The 26,632-nt window shown below is 46.2% G+C and overlaps 1 protein-coding gene across 1 annotated transcript in view; it reads left to right on the top strand.

Annotated features, from left to right (window-relative positions):
- VAV1 (vav guanine nucleotide exchange factor 1) overlaps positions 1-26,632 on the top strand; it is a 203,611-nt gene that overhangs the window by 87,873 nt on the left and 89,106 nt on the right. Inside the window, exons 3-4 of the mRNA XM_069759816.1 lie at positions 19,247-19,305; positions 19,430-19,495. Coding sequence (XP_069615917.1) covers positions 19,247-19,305; positions 19,430-19,495 — 125 coding nt within the window. The remainder of the gene's footprint in view (positions 1-19,246; positions 19,306-19,429; positions 19,496-26,632) is intronic.

Consider the following 26,632-nt stretch of genomic DNA (forward strand, 5'->3'; position numbering starts at 1 on the left):
GTCGGTAACCAGCTGGGGTTGTCAGGGAGTACATGGTGATGTTCCATTTTTGTCTATTTCGTCATCCATTCCTTCTGACATCCCAGAGTTCTTGTCGGACTTTCAGGATGTATTTGAAGAGTCCAAGTCTGATGCCCTACCTCCGCATAGGAATTGTGATTGTGCTATCGATTTGATTCCTGGTAGTAAATTCCCTAAGGGTCGTTTATTTAATTTGTCCGAACCTGAACACACCGCTATGCGCAGTTATGTGAAGGAGTCCCTGGAGAAGGGACATATTCGCCCATCGTCGTCACCATTGGGAGCAGGGTTCTTTTTTGTAGCCAAGAAGGATGGTTCGCTAAGACCGTGTATTGATTACCGCCTTCTTAATAAGATCACTGTTAAGTTTCAGTATCCCTTGCCATTGATTTCTGACTTGTTTGCTCGGATTAAGGGGGCTAGTTGGTTTACTAAGATTGATCTTCGTGGTGCGTATAATCTGGTGAGAATCAGGCAGGGAGATGAATGGAAAACGGCATTTAATACGCCCGAGGGTCATTTTGAGTATCTGGTGATGCCGTTCGGACTTGCCAATGCTCCATCTGTTTTTCAGTCTTTTATGCATGACATTTTCCGTGAGTATCTGGATAAATTCTTGATTGTTTACTTGGATGACATTTTGATCTTCTCAGATGATTGGGAGTCTCATGTGAAGCAAGTCAGAATGGTTTTCCAGGTACTGCGTGCTAATTCCTTGTTCGTGAAGGGATCAAAGTGTCTCTTCGGTGTGCAGAAAGTTTCATTTTTGGGGTTCATCTTTTCCCCTTCTACTATCGAGATGGATCCGGTTAAGGTTCAGGCCATCCAGGATTGGACTCAGCCGACATCTCTAAAAAGTCTGCAGAAATTCCTGGGCTTTGCTAATTTTTATCGTCGCTTCATCTGTAATTTTTCTAGCATTGCCAGACCATTGACCGATTTGACCAAGAAGGGTGCTGATTTGGTTAATTGGTCTTCTGCTGCCGTGGAAGCTTTTCAGGAGTTGAAGCGTCGTTTTTGCTGTGCCCCTGTGTTGTGTCAACCTGATGTTTCTCTTCCGTTCCAGGTCGAGGTTGATGCTTCTGAGATTGGTGCAGGGGCGGTTTTGTCACAGAGAGGTTCTGGTTGCTCAGTGTTCAAACCATGTGCTTTCTTTTCCAGGAAATTTTCTGCTGCTGAGCGTAATTATGATGTGGGCAACCGAGAGTTGCTGGCCATGAAGTGGGCATTCGAGGAGTGGCGTCATTGGCTTGAGGGTGCTAAGCATCGCGTGGTGGTTTTGACTGATCATAAGAACCTTACTTATCTTGAGTCTGCCAAGCGCTTGAATCCTAGACAGGCCCGTTGGTCGTTATTTTTTGCTCGTTTTGATTTTGTGATTTCATACCTTCCGGGCTCTAAAAATGTGAAGGCGGATGCTCTGTCTAGGAGTTTTGTGCCCGACTCTCCGGGGTTATCTGAGCCGGCGAGTATCCTCAAGGAAGGAGTCATTGTGTCTGCCATCTCCCCTGATTTGCGGAGAGTGTTGCAGAAATTTCAGGCTAATAAACCTGATCGTTGTCCGGCCGAGAAACTGTTCGTCCCTGATAGGTGGACTAGTAAAGTTATCTCTGAACTTCATTGTTCGGTGCTGGCCGGTCATCCAGGAATCTTTGGTACCAGGGAGTTGGTTGCTAGATCCTTCTGGTGGCCGTCTCTGTCGCGGGATGTGCGTGCTTTTGTGCAGTCCTGTGGAATTTGTGCTAGGGCTAAGCCCTGCTGTTCACGTGCCAGTGGGTTGCTTTTGCCCTTGCCGGTCCCGAAGAGGCCTTGGACACATATTTCGATGGATTTCATTTCTGACCTTCCCGTTTCTCAAAAAATGTCGGTCATTTGGGTGGTCTGTGATCGCTTTTCTAAAATGGTCCATCTGGTGCCCTTGGTTAAATTGCCTTCCTCCTCTGATTTGGTGCCTTTGTTCTTCCAGCATGTGGTTCGTTTACATGGCATTCCTGAGAATATTGTTTCTGACAGAGGTTCCCAGTTTGTCTCGAGGTTCTGGCGAGCCTTTTGTGGTAGGATGGGCATTGACCTATCTTTCTCCTCGGCCTTCCATCCTCAGACTAATGACCAGACCGAACGAACCAATCAGACCTTGGAAACATATCTGAGATGTTTTGTTTCCGCTGACCAGGATGATTGGGTGTCATTTTTGCCGTTGGCTGAGTTCGCTCTTAATAATCGGGCCAGCTCGGCTACCTTGGTCTCTCCATTTTTCTGCAATTCTGGGTTCCATCCTCGTTTCTCTTCAGGACAGGTTGAGTCTTCGGACTGTCCTGGTGTGGATTCTGTGGTGGACAGGTTGCAGCAGATCTGGACTCAGGTAGTGGACAATTTGACCTTGTCCCAGGAGAAGGCTCAGCTTTTCGCTAATCGCAGACGCCGTGTGGGACCCCGACTTCGTGTTGGGGATCTGGTTTGGTTATCTTCTCGTCATATTCCTATGAAGGTTTCCTCTCCTAAATTTAAACCTCGTTTTATTGGTCCGTATAGGATTTCTGAGATTCTCAATCCAGTGTCTTTTCGTCTGATCCTCCCAGACTCCTTTTCCATACATAATGTATTCCATAGGTCGTTGTTGAGGAGATACGTGGCACCTATGGTTCCATCTGTGGAGCCTCCTGCCCCTGTTTTGGTGGAGGGGGAATTGGAGTATATTGTGGAGAAGATTTTGGATTCTCGTGTCTCTAGACGGAAACTCCAGTATCTGGTCAAATGGAAGGGTTATGCTCAGGAAGATAATTCCTGGGTTTTTGCCTCTGATGTCCATGCCCCAGATCTTGTTCGTGCCTTTCATGTGGCTCATCCTGGTCGGCCTAGGGGTTCTGGTGAGGGTTCGGTGACCCCTCCTCAAGGGGGGGGTACTGTTGTGAATTCTGTGGCTGAGTTCACTTCTGTGGTCACAAGTGGTATTGCAGTCTCTGGGCTTCCTCCCTCAGGTGTTTTGGTGAGCTCTTTGGCTGCCTTGCTATTTAGCTCCACCTGAGTCTGTCTTCCTTGCTCCTTGTCAATGTTCCAGTGTTGGATCTGAGCTACTGCATCTTTCCTTGGGCCTGCTGCTCTGCTAGATAAGTGCTTCTAGTTTGTTTTCTGTTTTTTCTGTCCAGCTTGCTATTAACTTTTGCTGGAAGCTCTGAGAAGCAAAGGGGTGCACCGCCGTGCTGTTAGTTCGGCACGGTGGGTCTTTTTGCCCCTTTGCGTGGTTTTCGTTTTAGGGTTTTTTGTAGACTGCATAGTTCTCTTTGCTATCCTCGCTCTGTCTAGAATATCGGGCCTCACTTTGCTGAATCTATTTCATTCCTACGTTTGTCTTTTCATCTTGCTAACAGTCATTATATGTGGGGGGCTGCCTATTCCTTTGGGGTATTTCTCTGAGGTAAGTCAGGCTTGTATTTCTATCTTCAGGCTAGTCAGCTCCTCAGGCAGTGCCGAGTTGCATAGGTAGTGATAGGCGCAATCCACTGCTGCTTATAGTTGTGTGAGGATAGATCAGGTACTGCAGTCTACAGAGATTCCACGTCTCAGAGCTCGTCCTATTGTTTTTGGTTATTGCCAGATCTCTGTATGTGCGCTGATTACTGCACGCTGTGTTGCCTGATTGCCAGCCATAACAGTCAACGTTATCGGAGGATAGTCGCATGCGACGGTCTGTTAGTACACCACCTGCGGCACTAAAGACACGTTCCGATAAGACACTAGCCGCAGGGCAAGCCAGCACCTCCAATGCATACTGACTTAGCTCTGGCCATGTATCCAGCTTAGAGACCCAAAACTTGAACGGGGAAGAGCCGTCGGGGAGTACAGTAAGAGGGCAAGCCATGTAGTCTGTCACCATCTGACGGAACCGTTGCCTCCTGCTGACTGGAGCCGCCGGTGATGGTGTAGACATTTGGGGCGGGCACACAAAAGTGTGCCAGAGTTGTGCCATACTCGGCTTGCCTTGGGCAGAGGCACTGCTTCTGCTCCCTCTTTGGGCAGAGCCTCCCCCACTGCCTCGACGCACTGAGCTGCTTTGTAAAGCACTAGCAGCACTCCTCTCAGTTGGACAGGAGAAGATGATGGAATTCACCAGTGTGTCGTGGTACTCCCGCAATTTACGCTCACGGGTCAACGCAGGGATGAGGTTTTGGACGTTGTCCCGGTAGAGAGGATCGAGGAGGGTGAACACCCAATAATCAGGCATGTTGAGAATGTGGTCGATGCGGCGGTCATTTCTCAGGCACTGCAGCATAAAATCCACCATGTGCTGCAGAGTGCCAACCGGCCCAGAAACGCTGTCCCCTGCTTGAGACATGATCTCTGCCCGCTCGTCATCACCCCACCCTCGCTGTACACACTGACTACTGGACAATTGTGTCGCTCCCTCCTCTGGACGGAGCTCTTCCTCGTCCATTGACTCCTCCTCATCCTCCTCACAAATTGGCCCCTGCGTACCCCTTTGTGAGGAACCACGTGGCGCTGACTCTCCAGAAGCTGATGGAAAAGGTGACTCCTCATCCTCCACCTCTTCCACCACATCATCCCTTAACCCTTGCAAAGTTTGCTGAAGCAGGCAGATAAGGGGGACAGTCATGCTGACTAGTGCATCATCTGCACTTGCCATCCGCGTGGAATAATCAAAAGGACGCAAAACCTGGCAGACGTCCTTCAGAGTGGCCCACTCTTTGGTTGTGAAGTCTGATCGGCGCTGACTGCGACTTCTTTGCGCCTGATGCAGCTGGTACTCCATAACTGCTTGCTGCTGCTCACACAACCGCTCCAACATATGTAACGTGGAATTCCACCGGGTAGGTAGGTCACATATGATGCGGTGTTCCGGAAGGCGGAATCTGCGCTGCAGAGCAGCAATGCGGGATCTGGCCAAGCTGGAACGCCGCAAGTGAGCACACTCTAGGCGGACCTTGTGCAGCAGGGCATCAAGATCCGGATAGTCCCTCAGAAAACTCTGCACAACCAAATTGAGCACATGTGCCAGACATGGGATGTGAGTGAGGTTGCCAAGGGCCAAAGCTGCCACCAGATTTCGGCCATTGTCACACACTACCATGCCTGGCTGGAGATTCGCTGGCAGTAACCACACATCGCTCTCCTGCTTGATGGCATTCCAGAGCTCCTGCGCTGTGTGGCTTCGATGCCCCAATGAAACTAGTTTCAAGACGGCCTGCTGACGTTTGGCCACGGCTGTGCTCATGTCGGTCATAGGTAAACGTTCACGGGTCCATGTGGGGGTGGACTGTGACGGATCCTGCAGAGAGGAATCAGAGGAACTGGTGTAAGAGGAGGAGTCGATGCGTACAGACTGGATTCCTGCAATCCTTGGAGTGGGCAGGACACGTCCTGCGCCACTCGCACGATCTGTACCTGGCTCAACAACATTAACCCAATGGGCAGTGAGGGAAACATATCGCCCCTGTCCATGCTGACTGGTCCACGCATCGGTGGTGAGGTGGACCTTGCTACTGACGGCGTTCAGTAGCGCATGTTTTATGTTTGCCTCAACATGCCTGTGCAGGGCAGGGACAGCCTGCCTGCTGAAGTAAAAGCGGCTGGGCACCTTGTACTGTGGGACTGCCAATGCCATCAAGTCACGGAAGCTGTCAGTCTCCACCAGCCTGAACGAGAGCATTTCCAGGGACAACAGTTTGGCAATGCCTGCATTCAGAGCCTGTGCTCGGGGGTGGTTGGCCGAGAATGCCCGCCTTTTCTCCCATGCCTGTACTACCGATGGCTGTAGAGTAGACTGGGAGTGTGAGGATGACTGGGAAGGTGGTGCTGTGGGTGGAATTACACAAGGTCTCTGGGAGGAAGCCAAACCAGCTGTGCGTGAGCTGGAGGAAGAGGCAACACGAGCTGAAGAGGTGGTAGCTGCCGCTGTTGGTTGGCCTACATCTTCAGTGTGTTTCTGTAACTCCACCGCGTGCCTGGTCCGCACATGTTTCCACATATTTGTGGTATTGAGGTTGCTGACATTTTTCCCTCTTTTTACTTTATGATGACACAGCTTGCATTTGACAAAACAAATGTCATCTGCAACTGTGTCAAAAAAGGACCAGGCACTGCAAGTCTTGGGAGCGCCCTTTTTGGCTTTGGAAAGAGACAGGCTCCTAACGGGTGCCAAAGTGGAGGCTACAGGCTCCGCAGTCTTCCCCCTCCCTCTCCCTCTTTGGCCCGTAAGAGGAAGCTCTTCCTCTGAGCTGCTCCCACCACCTTCCTGTTCCTCACGCCACGATGGGTCAAGGACCTCATCATCTCCACTACCCTCTGCCACCAACTGCTCCTCCTGGGTAGTCTCAGCAGCACAGTACGCACGAGAAAGCGGCACCTGAGTTTCATCATCAGATGCGTACTGCGCTGTGGTCACCGGAGGCACTGGCCCACCTGCCTCTTCAGAGTCAGAGAGAAAAAGGTGTTGGGCATCACTGCACACTGCCTCTTCTTCCATTTCTCCAATGCTGCTTGGCTGGCCCCCTGTTTCCAAGCCAAGAGATTCAGAGAACAGAAGTAGAGACGGCTCCTGTCCTGGGCTCTCTGACTGCCTGGCCAATTTGGCAGGTGGTGAAGAGACAGATGGCTGCTCTCCAGTGCTCTGTGCCTGAGAGGATGTGGCACTAACTGAAGTCGATGCCGAGGCGTTAGCTGCCATCCACCCGACAACGGCTTCAATTTGGTCTTCACGCAGCAGCGGTGCACGGCGCTCTCCGACAAAGCTGCGCATGAAGGACTGTTCCCTGCTGAAACTGAGTGACGACGAGTCACCGGCGCCCGCAGCAGGCACAGAATCACCACGTCCTCTCCCTGCTCCTCTCCCTGCTCCGCGCCCACGCCCACGTGCCTTACTCCCTGCCCTCTTCATCTTGGTTGACAGATAAAGATAAGCAGAAAAGTACTAAGGCCTTAGTGTGCTTATTCCTGTAATGCTCCTCCTAACAGGTGTAAGAAACACTAATGTTGTAAATTGTGGACTAAACTTTATTATTTTTCAAATGTGGCCTACACAAGTGTTAAGTTGTGTTTGATGAACTTAACTTTTTTTTTGGTGCAGATCGGGCTACAGAGCTAGTTTAAATCACACGGAGACCGTGCAGACAGCCGTAAACGGCGCTGCAAGGCCAAAAAACCCTCCTCTAGGTTATCCTATATAGTGTTTTTCCACTATTTAGCTGGATACAAGTGGAAAGACACTAATAGGAATTTTTTTTTTCAAATTTTAAACTGGCTGCACTATTTGAAAAAAAGGAAATTGTTTTTCAAGGTATGAGGCAGTAACGCACCCTGAGCTGAATCCAACCGGCTATGGCTGCACACAGACTACAGGGCGAGCTGCGTTCACACAGAGACCGTGCAGACAGCCGTAAACGGCGCTGCAAGGCCCAAAAAAACCCCTCTACGTTATCCTATGTAGTGTTTTTCCACAATTGAGCTGGAGACTGGTGGAAAGACACTAATAGGAATTTTTTTTTTTTCAAATTTTAAACAGGCTGCACTATTTCAAAAAAAGGAAAATTTTTCTCAAGGTATGAGCCAGTAACGAACCCTGAGCTGAATCCAACCGGCTATGGCTGCACACAGACTACAGGGCGAGCTGGGCTCACACGGAGACCGTGCAGACAGCCGTAAACGGCGCTGCAAGGCCAAAAAACCCTCCTCTAGGTTATCCTATATAGTGTTTTTCCACTATTTAGCTGGATATGAGTGGAAAGACACTTATAGGATTTTTTTTTTTTCAAATTTTAAACAGGCTGCACTATTTGAAAAAAAAGGAAAATTTTTCTCAAGGTATGAGCCAGTAACGAACCCTGAGCTGAATCCAACCGGCTATGGCTGCACACAGACTACAGGGCGAGCTGGGCTCACACGGAGACCGTGCAGACAGCCGTAAACGGCGCTGCAAGGCCAAAAAACCCTCCTCTAGGTTATCCTATATAGTGTTTTTCCACTATTTAGCTGGATACGAGTGGAAAGACACTAATAGGAATTTTTTTTTTCAAATTTTAAACAGGCTGCACTATTTGAAAAAAAGGAAAATTTTTCTCAAGGTATGAGCCAGTAACGAACCCTGAGCTGAATCAAACCGGCTATGGCTGCACACAGACTGCAGGGCGAGCTGGGCTCACACGGAGACCGTGCAGACAGCCGTAAACGGCGCTGCAAGGCCCTAAAACCCCCCTCTAGGTTATCCTATGTAGTGTTTTTCCACAATAGAGCTGGAGACTGGTGGAAAAACACTAATAGGAAATTTGAGAAAAAATGTGCAGCAGGCTGCACTAAGAGCAAAAAAGAACAACTGTGTGAGGCAGTGTGAACCCCCCCTGAGCTGAATACAACCGGGTATATGGCTGCACACAGACTACAGAGTGAGCTGCACACACACACACACACAGAGACCTTGCAGAACGCTGTTAAAACAGCGCTGCAAGGCAAGAGCAAGGTGAACAGTGAAGAACACACAGCGTTTTGCTAAATTAGCCTTTGGAAAGGAAAATAAAGCAATTAGCAAGCTCAACTGGCCCTCAGTTAGAACACAGCGTCCTGTCCCTAACTGAAATCACAGCAGAGTGAGCGCAAAATGGCGGCAGCGCTTTTTTATAGTGCAGAGTGACATCATTTCAGCAGCCAATCCCAGCCTTGCCAGTACTTACATGCCCACCATGCTAAACAGGATGTGCCCACACTTTCATTCATTCCTCATTGGCTGCTGCGTTCAATTTGAATTCTGAGAACTTCCGATTCCGGTATCCGATACGCGGGAAGTATCGGAATTCGGTATCGGAATTCCGATACCGCAAATATCGGCCGATACCCGATACTTGCGGTATCGGAATGCTCAACACTACTTACAGCCAATGAAAACCCAAAAGTCATTATCTCAGTAAATTAAAATACTTTATAACATGAGGTTGAAAAATGATTTTAAAGTCTGAAATGTTGGTCTACTGAAATGTATGTTCAGTAATTGCATTCAATACTTGGTCATGGCTCCTTTTGCATCAATTACTGCATCAATGCGGCGTAGTATGGAGGAGATCAGCCTGTGGCACTGCTGAGGTGTTATGGAAGCCCAGGTTGCTTTGATAGCAGCCTTCAGCTCATCTGCATTGTTGGGTTTGGTGTCTCTTATTTTCCTCATACCCATACCCATATGGAGTTAAGGTCAGGCGATTTGTGGGCCAATCAAGCACAGTAATACTGTTGTTTTTAAACCAGGTATTAGTACTTTTGGCAGCGTGGACAGGTGCTAAGTCTTGCTGGAGAATGACATTTCCATCTCCAAAAAGCTTGTCAGCAGAGGGAAGCATGAATTGCTCTAAAATTTCCTGGTAGACGGCTGCGCTGACTTTGGTCTTGATAAAACACAGTGGACCTACACCAGCAGATGACATGGCTCCCCAAACCATCACTGATTGTGGAAACTTCACACTAGACCTCTAGCAGCTTGGATTGTATGCCTCTCCACTCTTCCTCCAGACTCTGGGACCTTGATTTCCAAATGAAATACAAAATTTACTTTAATCTGAAAACAACACCTTGGACCACTGAGCAACAGTCCATTTCTTTTTCTCCTTGGCCCAGGTAAGATGCTTCTGGCGTTGTCTACTGGTCATGAGTGGCTTGACACAAGGAATGCGACATTTGTAGCCCATGTCCTGGATACCTCTGTGTGTGGTGGCTCTTGAAGCAATGACTCCAGCAACAGTCCACTCCTTGTGAATTTTCGAATGGCATTTTCTTAACAATCCTTTCAAGGCTGCAGTTATCCCAGTTGCATGTGCACTTTTTTCTACCACACTTTTTCCTTCCACTCAGCCTTCCATTAATATACTTGAATACAGTTCTCTGTGAACAGCCAGCTTCTTTAGCAATGACGTTTTGTGGCTTTCCCTCCTTGTGGAGTGTGTCAATGACTGCCTTCTGAACATCTGTCAAGTCAGCAGTCTTCCCCATGATTGTGAAGCCTACTGAAACAGACTAAGGGACCTTTTTAAACTCTTAGGAAGTCTTTGCAGGTGTTTTTTGTTAATTATTCTAATTTACTGAGATAATAACTTTTGGGTTTTCATTGGCTGTAGCCATAATCATCAACATTAACAGAAATAAACACTTGAAATAAATCACTGTTTCTGTAATGACTGTATATAATATATGAGTTTCACTTTTTGTATTGAATAGCTGAAGTAAATTAACTTTTTGATGATATTCTAATTTGTAGCATTGAAGCTACAACATGCCCGTCGGCATTCAGGTCAGCACATAACAAACAACGAGTAGGCATTGTGATGCAGCGATAGCACCATACGCAGTGAAACGGCAATGACCCAAGCAAGTTCAAATAAAACGTTCCTTTAATGTATTACTTCACACAGTCCATTTAGAAATACACAATACACAGCTTTAGTTTGCAGTCCCTTAACAGGCCAAACTTCCCTTTGTCCAGTTTCCCTGGGCGACTGCACGCCGGTACCAAGTCTCTTTACTCAGGCCGTGCACCGCACGCTATCCAGATTGCAGCATGGTAAACATAAGACAGCCCAAGACGCAGGGTGTCAGTCTCGTTGGTTCCTCTTGCCCCTCTGTTGCTTCACACAGGGAGTACTCTGCAGACAACTGCTCTGTCTGCTTCCAAGAACAACACTGACACACCTCCCCCTCTACTACAGGGCTTTTTAATCAGTCACTGCTTCATTATTCTAATCACAGCCACACCTGTGACTGTCATATGCCCTCATGGCCTCACTATGCCTCCGTGCGCACTCTGGATTGCACAGTCAGCGCCCCATAGCTGTAACAGGGGTCACTGCCTCACAGCATAGATGTCTCACATCTGTGATCTGTAAGGTTCTCCAAAACTTTGAGGAATCAACCAAGATGGTGAGTGGCAATGACACAATAATCAGCGCAACCATCCCGCTTCTGTGTATACTCAAACGCATGCTGCTCACAATTAAAGAGGATGCTTTGCATGCGGATCAGGTGGAGATGGAGGAAGAAAGGACACAGGGTGATACTACCCAGTCCAGCCTCATCTCATGTTCTCAGCATGGATTGGGTGATAATGAAGAGTAGGAAGCTGAGGAACAGGAGCTGGTTGCCTGCGCTACAGAGGGTAGTACCCACACCAGCTTCATCCCGTCTGTTTAGAGTGTATGTGCTGAAGAGCAGGAGGAAGAGGAGAGGCAGGAGAGGAGAGTTGTGCTACTTGTTGGGACAGGGAAGTCTTCCCTGTTGGGCACACATGGCTGACTTTATGGTCCGCTGCCTTTCCTGTGACTCTTGCATTATACACATTTTGGTCAACACTGATTACTGGTTGTTCACCCTTCTCAACGCACACTACAAGGAGAACTTTCCATCTCTTCTTCTTGCCGTGGAAAGTGCTAGTAAAATGGTGCAATAATAAAGTCGAACAATTAGTACAAAAATTCCCATCAGACAAAACTGGCGGCAGAGGTTATAAACCCTTGGGCATCCAAGGAGGAGAGACAAGGGAGACACACATCAGGTTCAACAGAGGTCGGGGAACACTATCAAAGGTCTGGAAAAAGAGGGATAAGTTTTTGAAGATGGTGAAGGAGTATCTAGCTGACCGTACTAGTGTGCTCTGTGATTCCTCTGTGCTATACAACGATTGGGTATCCAAGCTGGACACGTGGCATGAACTTTCCCTCTATGCCTTAGAGGTGATTGGCCTGCCCGGCCGCTGGCATTTTGTCAAGCCGAGGGCATAATAACTGATAGTCGCATCCGCCTGTCAACTGAAAATGCTGACAGGTTGACTTTTATTAAACTGAAGAAGGGCTGGATTGTCCCAGAATTCTCAACCCCATCAGATGACAGTAGTAGAACATAACTCAAAATCTTTACAGGGTCATCAGACAGCCATCACTCAAAATCTTTATAGGGTTATCTGGTGGCCTTCACTCAAATAAGTCATAATTAGGGTTGAGCGAAACGGATCGGACAAATTCAAAAATCGCCGACTTTCGGCAAAGTCGGGTTTCATGAAACCCGACCCGATCCTAGTGTGGGATTGGCCATGAGGTTGGCGATCTTCGCGCCAAAGTTGCATTTCGTATGACGCGTTCAGCGCCATTTTTCAGCTAATGAAGGAGGACGCAGAGTGTGGGCAGCGTGATGACATAGGTCTCGGTCCCCACCATCTTAGAGAAGGGCATGACAGTGATTGGCTAGCTTTCCGCGGCGTCACAGGGGCTATATAGGGGCGTGCACGCCAACCGCCATCTTACTTCTGTCGATCTTAGCACAGGGAGAGGTTGCCGCAGCTGCATCAGAAGAAGGGATATAGTTAGGGAGAGAAGATTAACCCCCAAACTGCTTGCTCTGTAGTGATTTCCACTGTCCAACACCACCTTTTTTTTGCAGGCACAGTGGAGGCTATATTTTTGTGCATCAGCTCTGTAGCTTATTAGGCTGCCCTATAAGGCTCCCTGATCGCTGCGTTGCTGTTTGCACGCTGCTGTGCACACCAACTGCTTTTTTAAAAGCAAAAATCCTGTTGCTCCTTTCTGCACAGTTATCTTGTTTATTTGTCCACACTTTTGTGTTCAGCAGTCCATTTTATTGCTGCCATACTTGTCCTGAGATCATTGTAGGGAGATTGAAATTGTACTACAGTCCTTGTATTTTTTCATATATCTTCCAGCCACTTTCTGCCACTTACATTGTGTTGTTTTATGCACAGGGCCTGAGGTTTGGTTTAGTCTCCCCCCCAAAAAAGTGAGATTCAAATTATCACAAAGTGGATATATTTCAGTCCTGTTAGTTTGTGGTGTATCAGCCAGCCACTTTCTGCCACTTACATTGTGTTGTTTTATGCACAGGGCCTGAGTTTTGGTTTAGTCGGCATCCAAAAAAAGTGAGATTCAAATTGTCACAAAGTGGATATATTTCAGTCCTGTTAGTTTGTGGTATATCAGCCAGCCGCTTTCTGCCACTTACATTGTGTTGTTTTATGCACAGGGCCTGAGGTTTGGTTTAGTCTTCCCCCCAAAAAAGTGAGATTCAAATTATCACAAAGTGGATATATTTCAGTCCTGTTAGTTTGTGGTATATCATCCAGCCACTTTCTGGCACTTACATTGTGTTGTTTTATGCACAGGGCCTGAGGTTTGGTTTAGTCTCCCCCCCCAAAAAATGAGATTCAAATTATCACAAAGTGGATATATTTCAGTCCTGTTAGTTTGTGGTATATCAGCCAGCCACTTTCTGCCACTTACATTGTGGTGTTTTATGCACAGGGCCTGAGTTTTGGTTCAGTCTTCCCCCAAAAAAGTGAGATTCAAATTGTCACAAAGTGGATATACTTCAGTCCTGTTAGTTTGTCGTACGTCAGCCAGCCACTTTCTGCCACTTAGATTGCGTTGTTATATACACTGGGCCTGAATTTTGGTTCAGTCTCCCAAAAAAAAGGAGATTTAAATTCTCAACAAGTTTATATACACCTTCTACCTTGTTTTACAGTACCATATAACGTTTGTTATTTTTCTTTAGATTTTCCAAAAAATGAGGAAGTCTGGTGGAAGAGCCCGTGGGCGGTGGTTGCCAGCTGGTACTGATGGTGGTGGTGGTGGTGCATCTGGTGGTAGTGGCAAAAGCACAATAGCACCTAAGGCTGGAGGTGTTGAGCCAGCGTCATCGTCTGGCTACACAAGGCCTCGAAGGCTCCCTTATCTGGGAGTAAGAAAACAGCTTTTAAAGCCGGAGCAGCAGGAAAAAGTTTTGGCTTTCCTTGCTGACTCAGCCTCTAGCTCTTTTGCCTCCTCTTCAGAAAGTTCCAAATATAAAAGCAGCGAGTCGTCAGTGGATGTTCCCGGTCAGGAACAAGACGTTTCCTTGTGTCCTTCACCCAAACCAAAGGTGAAGGATGCGTCAGGTGACACTACAGGTTACTCCATGGAGCTCTTTACACATACCATGCCTGGGTTAGAAAGGGAAATTGTTAACTGCCCATTACAAGATGAATCGGACATGGAGTGCACTGATGCACAGCCACAGCTAGATTATTATGCTGTTCCATTGACTCAGATCACTACATTGCCCTCGCAGTGTACTGAGCCAGAATCTGACCCTAATGAGACTATGGTGCCCCGTCCCGAACGCTATAGCACCTTACACGGTAACACAGAAGAAGGTGCACATGACATTGAAGAGGAGGTGATAGATGACCCAGTTGTTGACCCAGATTGGCAGCCATTGGGGGAAGAGGGTGCCGCTGCGAGTAGCTCAGAAGCGGAGGAGGATGATCCGTAGCAGCCATCTACATCGCAACAGCTGTCATCTGGCAGGACCGTATCAGGCCAAAAACGTTTGTCAAAAACAAAAACAGATTCAGGACAGCGTGGCCATCCAGCTAAAGTAGCACAGCGTGCAATGCCTAAAAAGGTATTCCATAGTAGGAAGAGTGTAGTGTGGCAATTTTTTAACCAAGATCTGAATGATCAGTCAAAAGTTGTCTGTAAGAAATGCTCAAAGACCTTTAGCAGAGGGAAGAATCTTCAAAATTTAAATACAACGTGCATGCTTAGACATTTAACCAGCATGCACTTGCAAGCCTGGACTAACTACCAAACGTCCCGTACCGTTGGTGCATCTGCTCAGAATGAAGGTAGTCAGCAACGCTACATTGCTTCCCTCACTGTAAGCCCACCGGTTAGGACACCACCAGCAGCAAATGTGGAGGTATCGTCGCAAGGCCAAAGCAGTCAGGGAATCACAAGGTTTTTGGTAGGAAACACTGTATGTAGGCCAACATCAAGAATACCATCACCAACCCTCTCTCAATCCGCCATGTCCACCACCAACACCGCTAGTTCCACCATATGCACCTCTCCAGTCCAGCTCACCCTACAAGAGACTCTCATTAGGAAAAGAAAGTACTCATCCTCTCATCCGCGTACACAGGGTTTGAACGCCCACATTGCTATACTAATCTAGTTAGAGATGATGCCCTACCGGTTGGTTGAAAGCGAAGCTTTTAAAGACCTGATGGCCTACGCAGTACGACGCTATGACCTACCCAGTCGGCACTTCTTTGCGAGAAAAGCCATCCCAGCCCTCCACCAGCATGTCAAAGACCGCATTGTCCATGCACTGAGGCAATCAGTCAGTGGAAAGGTGTACCTCACAACAGATGCATGGACCAGTGGGCATGGCCAAGGACGTTACGTGTTCATCACGGCGCACTGGGTTAATGTGGTGGATGCAGGGTCCACAGGGGACAGCCATAGTGGGACAGTTCTGCCTAGCCCACGGTCTAGGAAACAGTTGGCTGCAGGTGTTCGCCACCCCTCCTCCTCCTCCAGAAGCGAAAGCTCGTCCACAGAGCAGAGTCGCACGACCACTCCATCCGCAGCTGCCAGTGTTGCACACGAAGTGTCCCATTATCGAACAGCTAGTGGTAAGCGTCAGCAGGCTGTGTTACAAATGAAGTGTTTTGGCGACAACAGACACACTGTGGAAGTACTGGCAGAGTACTTGCAGCAACAAACTCAGTCATGGCTGGGCAGTGTACATCTTGAGACAGGCAAGGTAGTCAGTAATAACGGAAGGAATTTTATGGCTGCCATAGCCCTTTCAGAACTGAAACACATACCTTGCCTGGCTCACACCTTGAACCTGGTGGTGCAATGCTTCTTAAAAAATTATCCGGAGTTACCAGCCCTGCTCCTGAAGGTGCAAAGACTTTGCTTGCACATCCGTCGGTCGCCCGTACACTCCAGCCGTATGCTGAACCATCAGCGATCTCTGAATGTCCCCCAGCACCGCCTAATAATCGACGTTGCAACAAGGTGGAACTCAACACTGCACATGGTTCAGAGGCTGTGCGATCAGAGGCGTGCTGTAATTCATTTGTGGAAGGATACACATACACGGGCAGGCACTTGGATGGCAGACATGGAGTTGTCTGGTGTGCAGTGGTCGAAGCTGCAAGACCTCTGTCAAGTCCTTCAGTGTGTTGAGGAATGCACACGGCTGGTAAGCGCAGACGATATCATCATAAGCATGAGCATCCCACTAATGCGTCTGCTGATGCAAAGTTTGACGCACATTAAGGAGCAGGTGTCTGCAGCCGAGGAGGAGGGAAGCCTTGATGATTGTCAGCCATTGTCTGCTCAGGGAACTCTCCTGGAGGAGGTGGTGGACGAAGAGGAGGAGGAGGAGGATGATGAGGATGAATATTTATGGGAGGAGGATGCTTCTCAGGGGGCAATACAAACTGGTGGCGTTGCAAGGTCAGGTACAGGGTTTTTGCGGGACACAACTGATGTTGATTTGCAAGAAAGTGCTCCTCAACCCAGCACAAGCAGTGAATTGACAACTGGAACATTGGCCCACATGGCTGAGTATGCCTTGCGTATCCTAAAAAGGGACCCCCGCATTATCAAAATGATGACCGATGACGATGGTTGGCCTGCCTCCTGGATCCACGATATAAAGGAAAATTACAAAATATCAGGCCACATGAGAACCTTGAGCAAATATTGGCTACCAAACAAGCAACTCTTGTAGACCGTTTGGTTCAGGCATTCCCAGCACACAGCGGTGGTGATGGTTCTCACATGAGCCGTAGGGGGCAACATGGCAGAGGTATTAGAGGTGCACAAATCCGAAGTGGCATTGGACAGAGGGGTTTTATGACCAGGTTGTGGAGTGATTTCACAATGACCGCTGACACGACAGGTACTGCTGCATCGATTCAAAGTGACAGGAGACAGCACTTGTCCAGTATGGTTACGAACTACTTTTCCTCCCTTATCGATGTTCTCCCTCACAGGTCATTCCCCTTTGATTACTGGGCATCAAAAATAAACACCTGGCCTGAATTGGCAGAATATGCATTACAGGAGCTCGCTTGCCCTGCTTCTAGTGTGCTATCAGAAAGAGTCTTCAGTGCTGCTGGATCAATACTGACCGAAAAAAGGACACGTCTGGCTACCCAGAATGTTGATGATCTAACCTTCATTAAAATGAACCAATCATAGATTTCAAATTATTTTGCCCCACCTTCCCCTGCTGACACGTAGCTTGCCTGAAAAATGTCTTGCTTTTGGCCCCCTCTTACTGACTTCTCCAATTCCTCCATTTGCAGCTGCTGAATGTCCACCATAGGCCATTTTTATACCTCCCTAAATGGGCTGACTCCCCCCACAGGGCCGTGGTCACCACCTGGCGCAAGCACCCATACGAGTGCCGTTTGCCTGGACAGGTGGGTGGGCCCACTCTTGGGTGACGGTACTGGCACAGTGTCCCTCATAGTACAATGAAGTGTCTCTGACGGTGGTGGTGCACAACCAACGTCAGACACACCGTCGTAATATGAGGGGCCCCTTGCCAGTACCGCCGCCCACAAGAGAGTGTTCCCCCCAGCTCGAACAGTGCTCTACCACTTGCAATACTTACCTCTCTCTGCTCCACCACTGTGTAGTCTGTGCTGTTAAATCCTTCAATGGCACTGCCAATACTAATTTGTTGAAATGATAGATGATAGTAAAAATATACAGGGGCCTCCATTTAGACCAGTTAATACTTTGCGCCTACTACCACTGTCTGCTGCTCAGCAGAGGAGCCCACCCCTGTACCTAGCTTTGCCACCTGTTTATTTATGAACAATTTTTTGGCAGACATTTAGCCCGCTTTATTATTTGGGCCTACTAACTGTGCCTGGCTGCCACTCATTACAGTTGTCCTCCACTGAACAAAGCTAGGCCGCCTGTTTAGTCCTGTTACCAATTTTGAACTGCATTTAGCCTACTTTTTTATTGTGGGCCTACAAACTGTGTCTGCGCCACTCATTACAATTGTCCTCCACTGAACAAAGCAATGCCGGCTGTTTAGTCCTGTTACCAATTTTGAACTGCATTTAGCCTACTTTTTTATTTTGGGCCTACTAACTGTGCCTGCGCCACTCATTACAGTTGTCCTCCACTAAACAAAGCTATGCCGCCTGTTTAGTCCTTTTACCAATTTTGAACTGCATTTAGCCTACTTTTTTATTGTGGGCCTACAAACTGTGTCTGCGCCACTCATTACAGTTGTCCTCCACTGAACAAAGCAATGCCGCCTGTTTTCTGCCGAATATATTAGCTGTTACTGGTTTTCTGCTTTTAAGCAGAGTAGAGTCTATGTTCGGGGAAAAACCTTTCTGAATCACAAATAGCCTCTCAAATTCCAGGCCATCAAATGAAGGCCTAACTTCTGCGGATGGAAAACTTGACCCTGACTGAGGAGATCCGGAACATCTGGGACGAGCCATGGATCCAATACGGACATCATCATTATCCATGAGAGCCATGGCTTCTTGGGCCAGAATGGAGCAATTAGAATGATCCTCCCTGATTTTCCTAAACACTGCACGAATCAACATCAATGCAGGAAAGGCATAGGCCAGGTTGATATCTAAAGGGATCTGCAGAGCATCTGCGTGGGGTTTTTCTCTTGGATCTAGAATTCTCCTGTTTTGTTTGCTCTTGAACAGGTCTATGTTTGGTTGGCCCCAACAATCCACAATCTGCTGGAATATTATTTGATTCATCCCCTATTCTCCTTGACTTGGTTGTTTTTTAACATGTGGAATCTGTTATTTTTGCAGATAGATCACGGCCTCTTTATATCAATCTGATTATCTGTAATAATGAAAATCGGAGACATGTTCCCCTTCGATCCATGTCGTGAATTGAACTTGCCAATAGGAGTCAGTGGCCCTGTGGAAAAAAAAACAAACACATCCATTTGCTGTCCATGTTTTATTGTCTAATGGTTAGAAGAGGATAAGACTTTTTTTATACTAGAAAAAAACAACAATTGCAACAAGGATTGTATTTAATTGATACATGGACCAAAAATGGATGCGGCACACTGAACACAAAACAAATCCGTTTTGACGTTAAGAGAAAAAATATATATATTTGACACTTGCCTCAAACAATAGTTCATTTTATCACAATGCAAACCCTATAAAATTGGCCACTCTCTAAACTGTCTATTTACTTTATGCTCAAAAAGTATCGCCAAGAAAATCTGAACAGTTGACAATACCAACCAAATTTTAGATTTTCCATTTGTACATTCAAAAGAAAATTTGAAAAGAGAAATGTTGCTTTAATAAGCTGTTAAAGTTTTTTTTTAGAATTAGATAATAAAATTGTTAACATTTCTTTTCACTTTATTTTAGGTTATCAACACACTGTCTATGTTATCATGGACACAGGTTGCACAAAGTAAAGGTCTTTCGTAAGTACTGCATGTTGGCTTATTGCTATGGGTTATTTTTAAAAATTTTTTTACAAAGATGTTTAAAAAAGGTAATATTGATGCGTTATGAAATAATCAGATGACATGTGCTGTTTGTTCTCAGGCCGTTCCCTACTGAGGATTATGAAGCAGATGATGACATCTACAGTGGTCTCTCTGATCAAATTGAGTAAGTTAGAAAAGGCCAGATCTGAAGTAATAATACAATAGACACCAAATTATGTATTTCTTAATATTCACTTTTTATAAGTATTGTGCCTTCAATGTTTTCCTCATTGCCCTGTAATTTTATCGACTTAAAACCTGTGAATATGTCTGCAAAATGCCAACGATGGGATTGTTTTCCCATAAATGTACATAAAGTACAGTTACTTGTGAATAAATATATCTTCTTTCTAGAGGCAGCTAAACACACTCTGCTGTATACACAAAATCTCCAGGGCACGTCCCCTAAACTGATTTAGATGGGGTAAGCAAATGCCATCGTTTTCTTAGGGAGTATCTCTAAGCGAGCCTCCATTTTCCATGGTTTGCTCTTCATCCAATTCGCAGTGAGACTACGCTCTCCACTTGTGTGGCCCTGGCCTCCAAACAATTGTTGGTTGCCTCTTTTCTTGAGAGTCATTCCTGAAGCTCAATGTCACATCCTTTGAAAGCTCTCTCACAGCAAGAAGTAACTATCACACTTTACAGGCATCCGTAAAACTACAGTGCACCAAAAAACACCCCATATAAATAAGCATACATGTCTCGCCGCAAAGCTCCATGGCGCTTGTTTCGAGCTCCTATATGTCATTCCACAGCAGGCCTCCCAAAAGAGGACTTAGCGACAGCAGCAATTAAATGCTGTCAGAACAGATTCTTCCATATGCTACCAGGAGTCCACTAACTACTTTCAGCGGAAAGGAGAGAACACCACATGCATGTCACATCTCTACCTGGATGTTCTCCAGCAATGTCTGCCACAGTCTCCAGGTGCTGCCGTATTCACTCTGGGGGTGATACTGGTTGATGGAAGAGAAGAATATAAGGAACTTGGCACTTGAACTTGCACAAACACCCACAAGCAAGTCCTTCGCCATACTATAGTGCTGCCACTATAACCTTTACTTGATGGACACTTCAGCTATCTGCAATCTGTACAGCTGTGTGAAAAAGTTGTTGTCCCCTTCATGATTTCCTATTCTTTGGCATGTTAGTCACACTTAAAAGTTTCAGATCACCAAACAAATGAAAATATTAGACAAAGATAACACAAAGAAACAGAAAATGCAGTTTTTAAACAAAGGTCTTTATTATTAAGGGAAAAAGAAATCCAAGCCTACAGGGCCCGACTGCAGGCCTCACTTGCCTCAGTAAAGGTCAGTGTTCATGACTCCACCATAGGATACTGGGCAAAAATGGCCTGCATGGCAGAGTTCCAAGACGAAAACCACTGCTGAGCAATAAGAACATAAAGGCTTGTCTCAGTTTTGCCAGAAAACATCTTAATGATCTCCAAGACTTTTGGCAGAATACACTGTGGACTGACGAGAAAAAAGTTGAAGTTTTTGGAAGGTGTATATCTCATTACATCTGGTGTAGAAGTAACACAACATTTCAGAAAAGGAGAACATATAAGAGAAAAGACGCACAAGAACTTTAGAAAATTATAAGGTACTTTATTAGCTCAAATAACAAAACTTTACATAAGACTATTAAAAAGCAGGTGAGGCCAAAATAATCAGATGGTGAGACAAGATTTGTGGCACCACAGCCTGACAGGAGATTTTGTTAAAATAGCAGCAAAAAATGGATGTTACAGGCAAAAGATCACAATGTCACAGTCCCAGTGTAAACATATCCTACCAAGTAAATGCTTAAGTGCAAAGTTCATATATTATCAACACAAGGGAAGCCCAAGCATGTTGCCCGTACCAGATTGTACAATACTAACCTGCAGAGTAATGAAACATGATTTACCTGTATATCAGTGATGGTGCCACTTCCAAAACATGCGTTTTGGCAGCGTGTTTTCGTCTCCCCCCAACTGCATGGGTTCCCTGGTAGACTCTAGCCTAAGTTTCATTGACCCCTGACCCCCCCTCCGAAAATTGAGGCGTCTCTTTAGGTCTCTGACGTGGACGGCGGTCCACACAGATAGATAGAGACATGGCCGCCTCCAGTGAAACCGGGGTCTAATAAGCGCAAAGCAATCCTTTAGCCTCTCCGAAAGCCCCTGACAGAGCAGACTACAGAGCGCAGGGTCTTTCCACCTAGTACCCATAGACCACCTACAGAACTCTGAGCAATACTCCTCTGCTGGCCGGTCTCCCTGCTGAAGTTGACGTAGTTTAGACTCAGCCAGAGAGACACGGTCGGGGTCGTCATAGATAAGACCCGGAGACTGAAAAAATTTCCTCCACAGTCTGACGCGACTGGCAGTCAGACGGAAGAGAAAATGCCCTGGCTTGTTTTTGAAATGTAAAAGATGAAAATATTTTTTTTCTTCCTAAAATACAAAGGAAATGCGTTATCTTTAACTTTAACTGGTTGGCAATAGAGATATCTCATTGCCCAGAGCTTTCCACACTAGGGACCTCAATTCTGACCAGATAAGTGGACATTACAAAAATAGTTCCCATAAAGCTATCAAGTTGCTAGGTTAGGCTTGTGCAAAATACCTGGGGCATAATAACTTGTGTTGTCTTGGCATACTCCTGACTGATGTATGTTTCTAAGTTTTATTTTCAATTGTAGCAAATTATATCCAATGTAGACCACACATTATTAAAATGTTTTCATATTATATTTTTAAATAATAGAATACATTACAGCATACGTCTGGGCTACACATCTGATATATTCTTTGGTAGATGTTCTCTAATATGTTAGCTATGGTGAATACACCCAACACAGTCTGCAGAGATTAAAAAAAAGGGCTTAATATATATTTTACAATTCCCATGTCTCATTTTCTTTTTTATACAATTATATCCGAAGCCTGCCAGCTATATTGACTTTTACAGAAGCCCGAGGTGAAGCTTGTTGCCTCATCACTCACTGATGTTGCTGTTCAAGTGCTAAAAAAAATATGGAAAATTAGAGGAAAGCTTCTGATCTGTCTGACATATTTAGGTTGCTAACTTAGTTTTTTGTATGTTCATTCTGAAAATTGAAAAGCATAATTGTTCAGAATTTTTTGGAAATAAAATCATTGGAGAGAGACGCAAATATACAAACACCTTTCCTTGACAGCAGAGAGCAATGTGGTATTGTTCCCTAAATAGAAGGGGGCTCTAGAGTGTTCAATAAATCTAATATATAAAGCTGAATGTGTGTGTGTGTATGTATGTGTGTATGTATGTGTGTATATCCGGGATTGGCATCTGCACCGTCGCAGCTACAGCCACAAAATTTTGCACAGTCACACGTCTAGACCCCGAGAGCGTCATAGGCTATGTTGTGAGGCGAAATTTTAACCCCGCTCTTTCCAATTCACCAAACAATTTTGCCCCTATCTACATAATGGGGAAACAGTGAAAGGAAAATTGTTGGAGGCAAATTGACAGCTGCCAGATGTGAACAAGGGGGACTTAAAGAATGAGAGCGATGGCGCCAAAGAGTATACACCGTACAGTTGCTAAGGTGGGGCCCCGACATGGGATACTCACCACACACGGGGATATGAACACACACAAAATGCGCCACACATTACCACGTGCTTGAACACATATACCACCCACAGCACACATTTCACCACACATACACCAACCTCACCAAATAAAAGTCGAAACAGAAAAGTCACCGCTCAAAATTGCCACGCGCAAAATTCGCCACATGCAAAACTCGCCACATGCAAAACTAGGCTCACGCAAAACTAGTCACACGTGCAAAACTCACCTCATGGAAAACTTGCACACGTGGAAAAATTGCCACATGCACAAAAATTGCAACACATGCAAAAGTTGCCTTCACACAAAACTTGCACATACTCAAAACGCACCACACATAAAACTCGCCACGCGCAAAACTTGCCATGCACAAAACTTGCTGCACACAACTTGCTACACTAACCTGTCACATGCAACTCGACACACAAAAAGTTGCTACACGCATGTCGCCACGCAAAACTCATCTCACAAAAGTCGCTACATGCATGTCGCCACATGCAAGTCAACACACACACAACTTGACACATGAAACTCGCCCTAAAACACACACAAGTCTAGTATTATCCTTTAAAAATAAAAATCTGATTAATAAGCAAACTACAAGAGCAACAAATGTACGATATAGGAAATATGACAGCTGTCAGTCACATGACCTGTCTATTATGTGTATGTTTGAGCTAATATATACTGCCAGGGGAGAGGGCTTCCTGTTTGCTGGGGATTTATCAGGCTGCCAATTTAGCTTACAAATACTGAGGTAAAAATACTGACCAAATAACGTGTGAACGAGGTCTAATACAGGAGGAGATGAAATACAGGTACATACTATATACAGGGGAGATGACACACAGGTATATACTGTACTATATACAGGAGCAGATGACGCACAGCTATTTACTATATACAGATGACTTACAGGTATATACTATATACAGGAGGAGATGACATACAGGCAGGGCCGGCTCCAGGTTTTTGAGGGCCCCGGGCGATAGAGTCTCAGTGGGCCCCCCTCTTTAACACATACCACGATTCATGATGCACAGATACAGCAGAGAAATATAGCACAGCCCACGAAGCGTATAGCACAGCCCACGTAGTATATAACACAGCCACGTAGTATATAGCACAGCCCACATAGTATATAACACAGCCATGTAGTAAATAGCACAGCCACGTAGTATATAGCACAGCCCATGTAGTATATAGCACAGACATGTAGTATATTGCCCAGCCACGTAGTATATTGCCCACCCACGTAGTTATAGCACAGCCACGTAGTATATAGCACAGCCACGTAGTATATTGCCCAGCCACATAGTATATAGCACAGCCACGTAGTATATTGCCCAGCCACATAATATATTGCACAGCCACGTAGTATATTGCACAGCCACATAATATATTGCCCTGCCACGTAGTATATAGCACAGCCACGTAGTATATAACACAGGCAGCCCACGTATGTAGTATATAACGCAGGCAGCCCACGTACATAGCATATAACACAGGCTGCCCACGTATGTAGTATATAACACAGGCAGCCACGTAGCATATAGCACAGCCACGTAGTATATAACACAGGTAGCCCATGTAGTATATAACACAGGCAGCCCAGCTCACCCACCACCACACCATCGCCATCGCCCCCGACCGTTGTGGACACAGGATCTGCGCACATGCACTGACGAATGCTGCTCGTCTTCTGCTGCTCGCTGCCTTTAAACTGGACGGTGGACCCGGGTCCCGGACCGTGTCGCGACACGATCTGTGTGTCAGCACTGCTCTTCTTAGGATGACAAGCTCCTCACTCTCACTCGGAAGTGACAACCGCCGGCCCAGAAGTGACTCTTCTATCCCCATGGACGGTGATTGGTGAGTATTCCTGCTGCAGTAAGTCCCAGTCAGTGAGTCCCGCCTCCTGCTGCTGGGAATCATATATCCGCTCCAGCTCCGCCTCCGAGTCTTGGCTGGAGTCACACACAGCACACTAGCACAGGGAGGGAGGGTCGGACTCGGGAATGATGTAGTCCGGCTTCAGGGGCCCCCCAGGAGCGCATGATGCGCTGCACATCAGTGTCGGCAATGCCGGCATAATAAGTGTCTTACCATTATGGGCCCCCCAGTTTCGCTAGGGCCCCGGCACTTGCCCGGGTGCGCCGGGTGCTGACGCTGGCCCTGCATACAGGTATATACTATATATAGGAGGAGATGACATACAGGTATATACTATATACAGGAGGAGATGACACACGTGTATACTATATACAGGAGGAGATGACATACAATTATACTATATAAAAGAGAAGACACATAGATATATAGAGGAGGAGATGACATACAGCAGGTATTTACTATATACAGGGCAGATGACATACAGGTATATACTATATACAGTAGATGACATACAGGTATATACTATATATAGGAGGAGATGACATACAGGTATATACTATATACAGAAGAGATGACATACAGGTATATACTATTTACCAAACACAGGCAAACAAAAAACACAGGTGTTCACAACATCAACCCCTGTGTCCGTTAGGAGATATCACCACCATAACGGTCCCGTACACACAATTATATAAACCTACAGAAAAAGTACTGAAACAGACCTCAAGATATGAACAAAAATATCAAATTTTATTGAGACATATATTTAAAAGAGACCACCATTGATGGTGCACAAAAACCAGTCATAAAAGACACCATAGACCTGAGGTATGTATCATACATAATTTTTAAAGCCTCCTATATAGTCTACACCGATCGTGCCATAGTCTGTGGCGCCAATAAGGTCTGCCCTAACAGTACCCGCCGATAGTGAGACAAAAAAGATGGCATGATAAAACAAAACAAAACAGTACCTCCCTTACCTCAGGTCTAATGGTGCCATGTCCCCTACGCGCGTTTCGGCTGCGTCCGCCTTCTTCCGGGGGAGTGGCAACATCAGATACCCGACCAATTAAATAGTGGATCCCACCCAATCAACATACGTATACTAGACGTCATGTGTCCGCCTACCATAGAGCGGCGCATGCTCCGTACCGCCGTCCCACAGCCCGAGTCCCCCGCGGCGTCATCAGGCAAGCACACCCACATAAACGCCAAACAGGCGATCACGTGCACGCCAAGCCCGATATAGACACCCGCGGACAACGCGAGGCCAGCGACGCGGAACGCGCATGCGCACAGGAGCGGACACAGACAATCCCCCCGCTTGCATGAATAATCCATTAACCCTTCATTACTGGCTAAAACCCGAAACTCCCATAGACCACAACGGTACGAAGGACACTATTCATAAGGAGCAACCAAAACCCAGTCACTCAACACAAATAAGTAAACATATACAGCACCAGTTAATACCAATGCATCCAATGGTGAATATAACAAATATAAATACATAAAATGAGTACACAGTAATCACTGAAATACACAGATAAACACCGTGAACATCCATGTGCATTCAATACAACCATAATAGATATACATATATCTCCATACTATACAATCTACATAGACATAATACAAGGTGCATTTAATGAACATATCATCCAATATTCGTCCAACTTGAATTCCTTTCGAGGTGAGCCAGCATGGACATGCATATGAATATACATAAGTGAAGTGCATATAGTGAGAATATC

This window comes from Ranitomeya imitator, chromosome 3 (genome assembly GCF_032444005.1).
Source record: "Ranitomeya imitator isolate aRanImi1 chromosome 3, aRanImi1.pri, whole genome shotgun sequence".
Classification (NCBI taxonomy): Eukaryota; Metazoa; Chordata; class Amphibia; order Anura; family Dendrobatidae; genus Ranitomeya; species Ranitomeya imitator.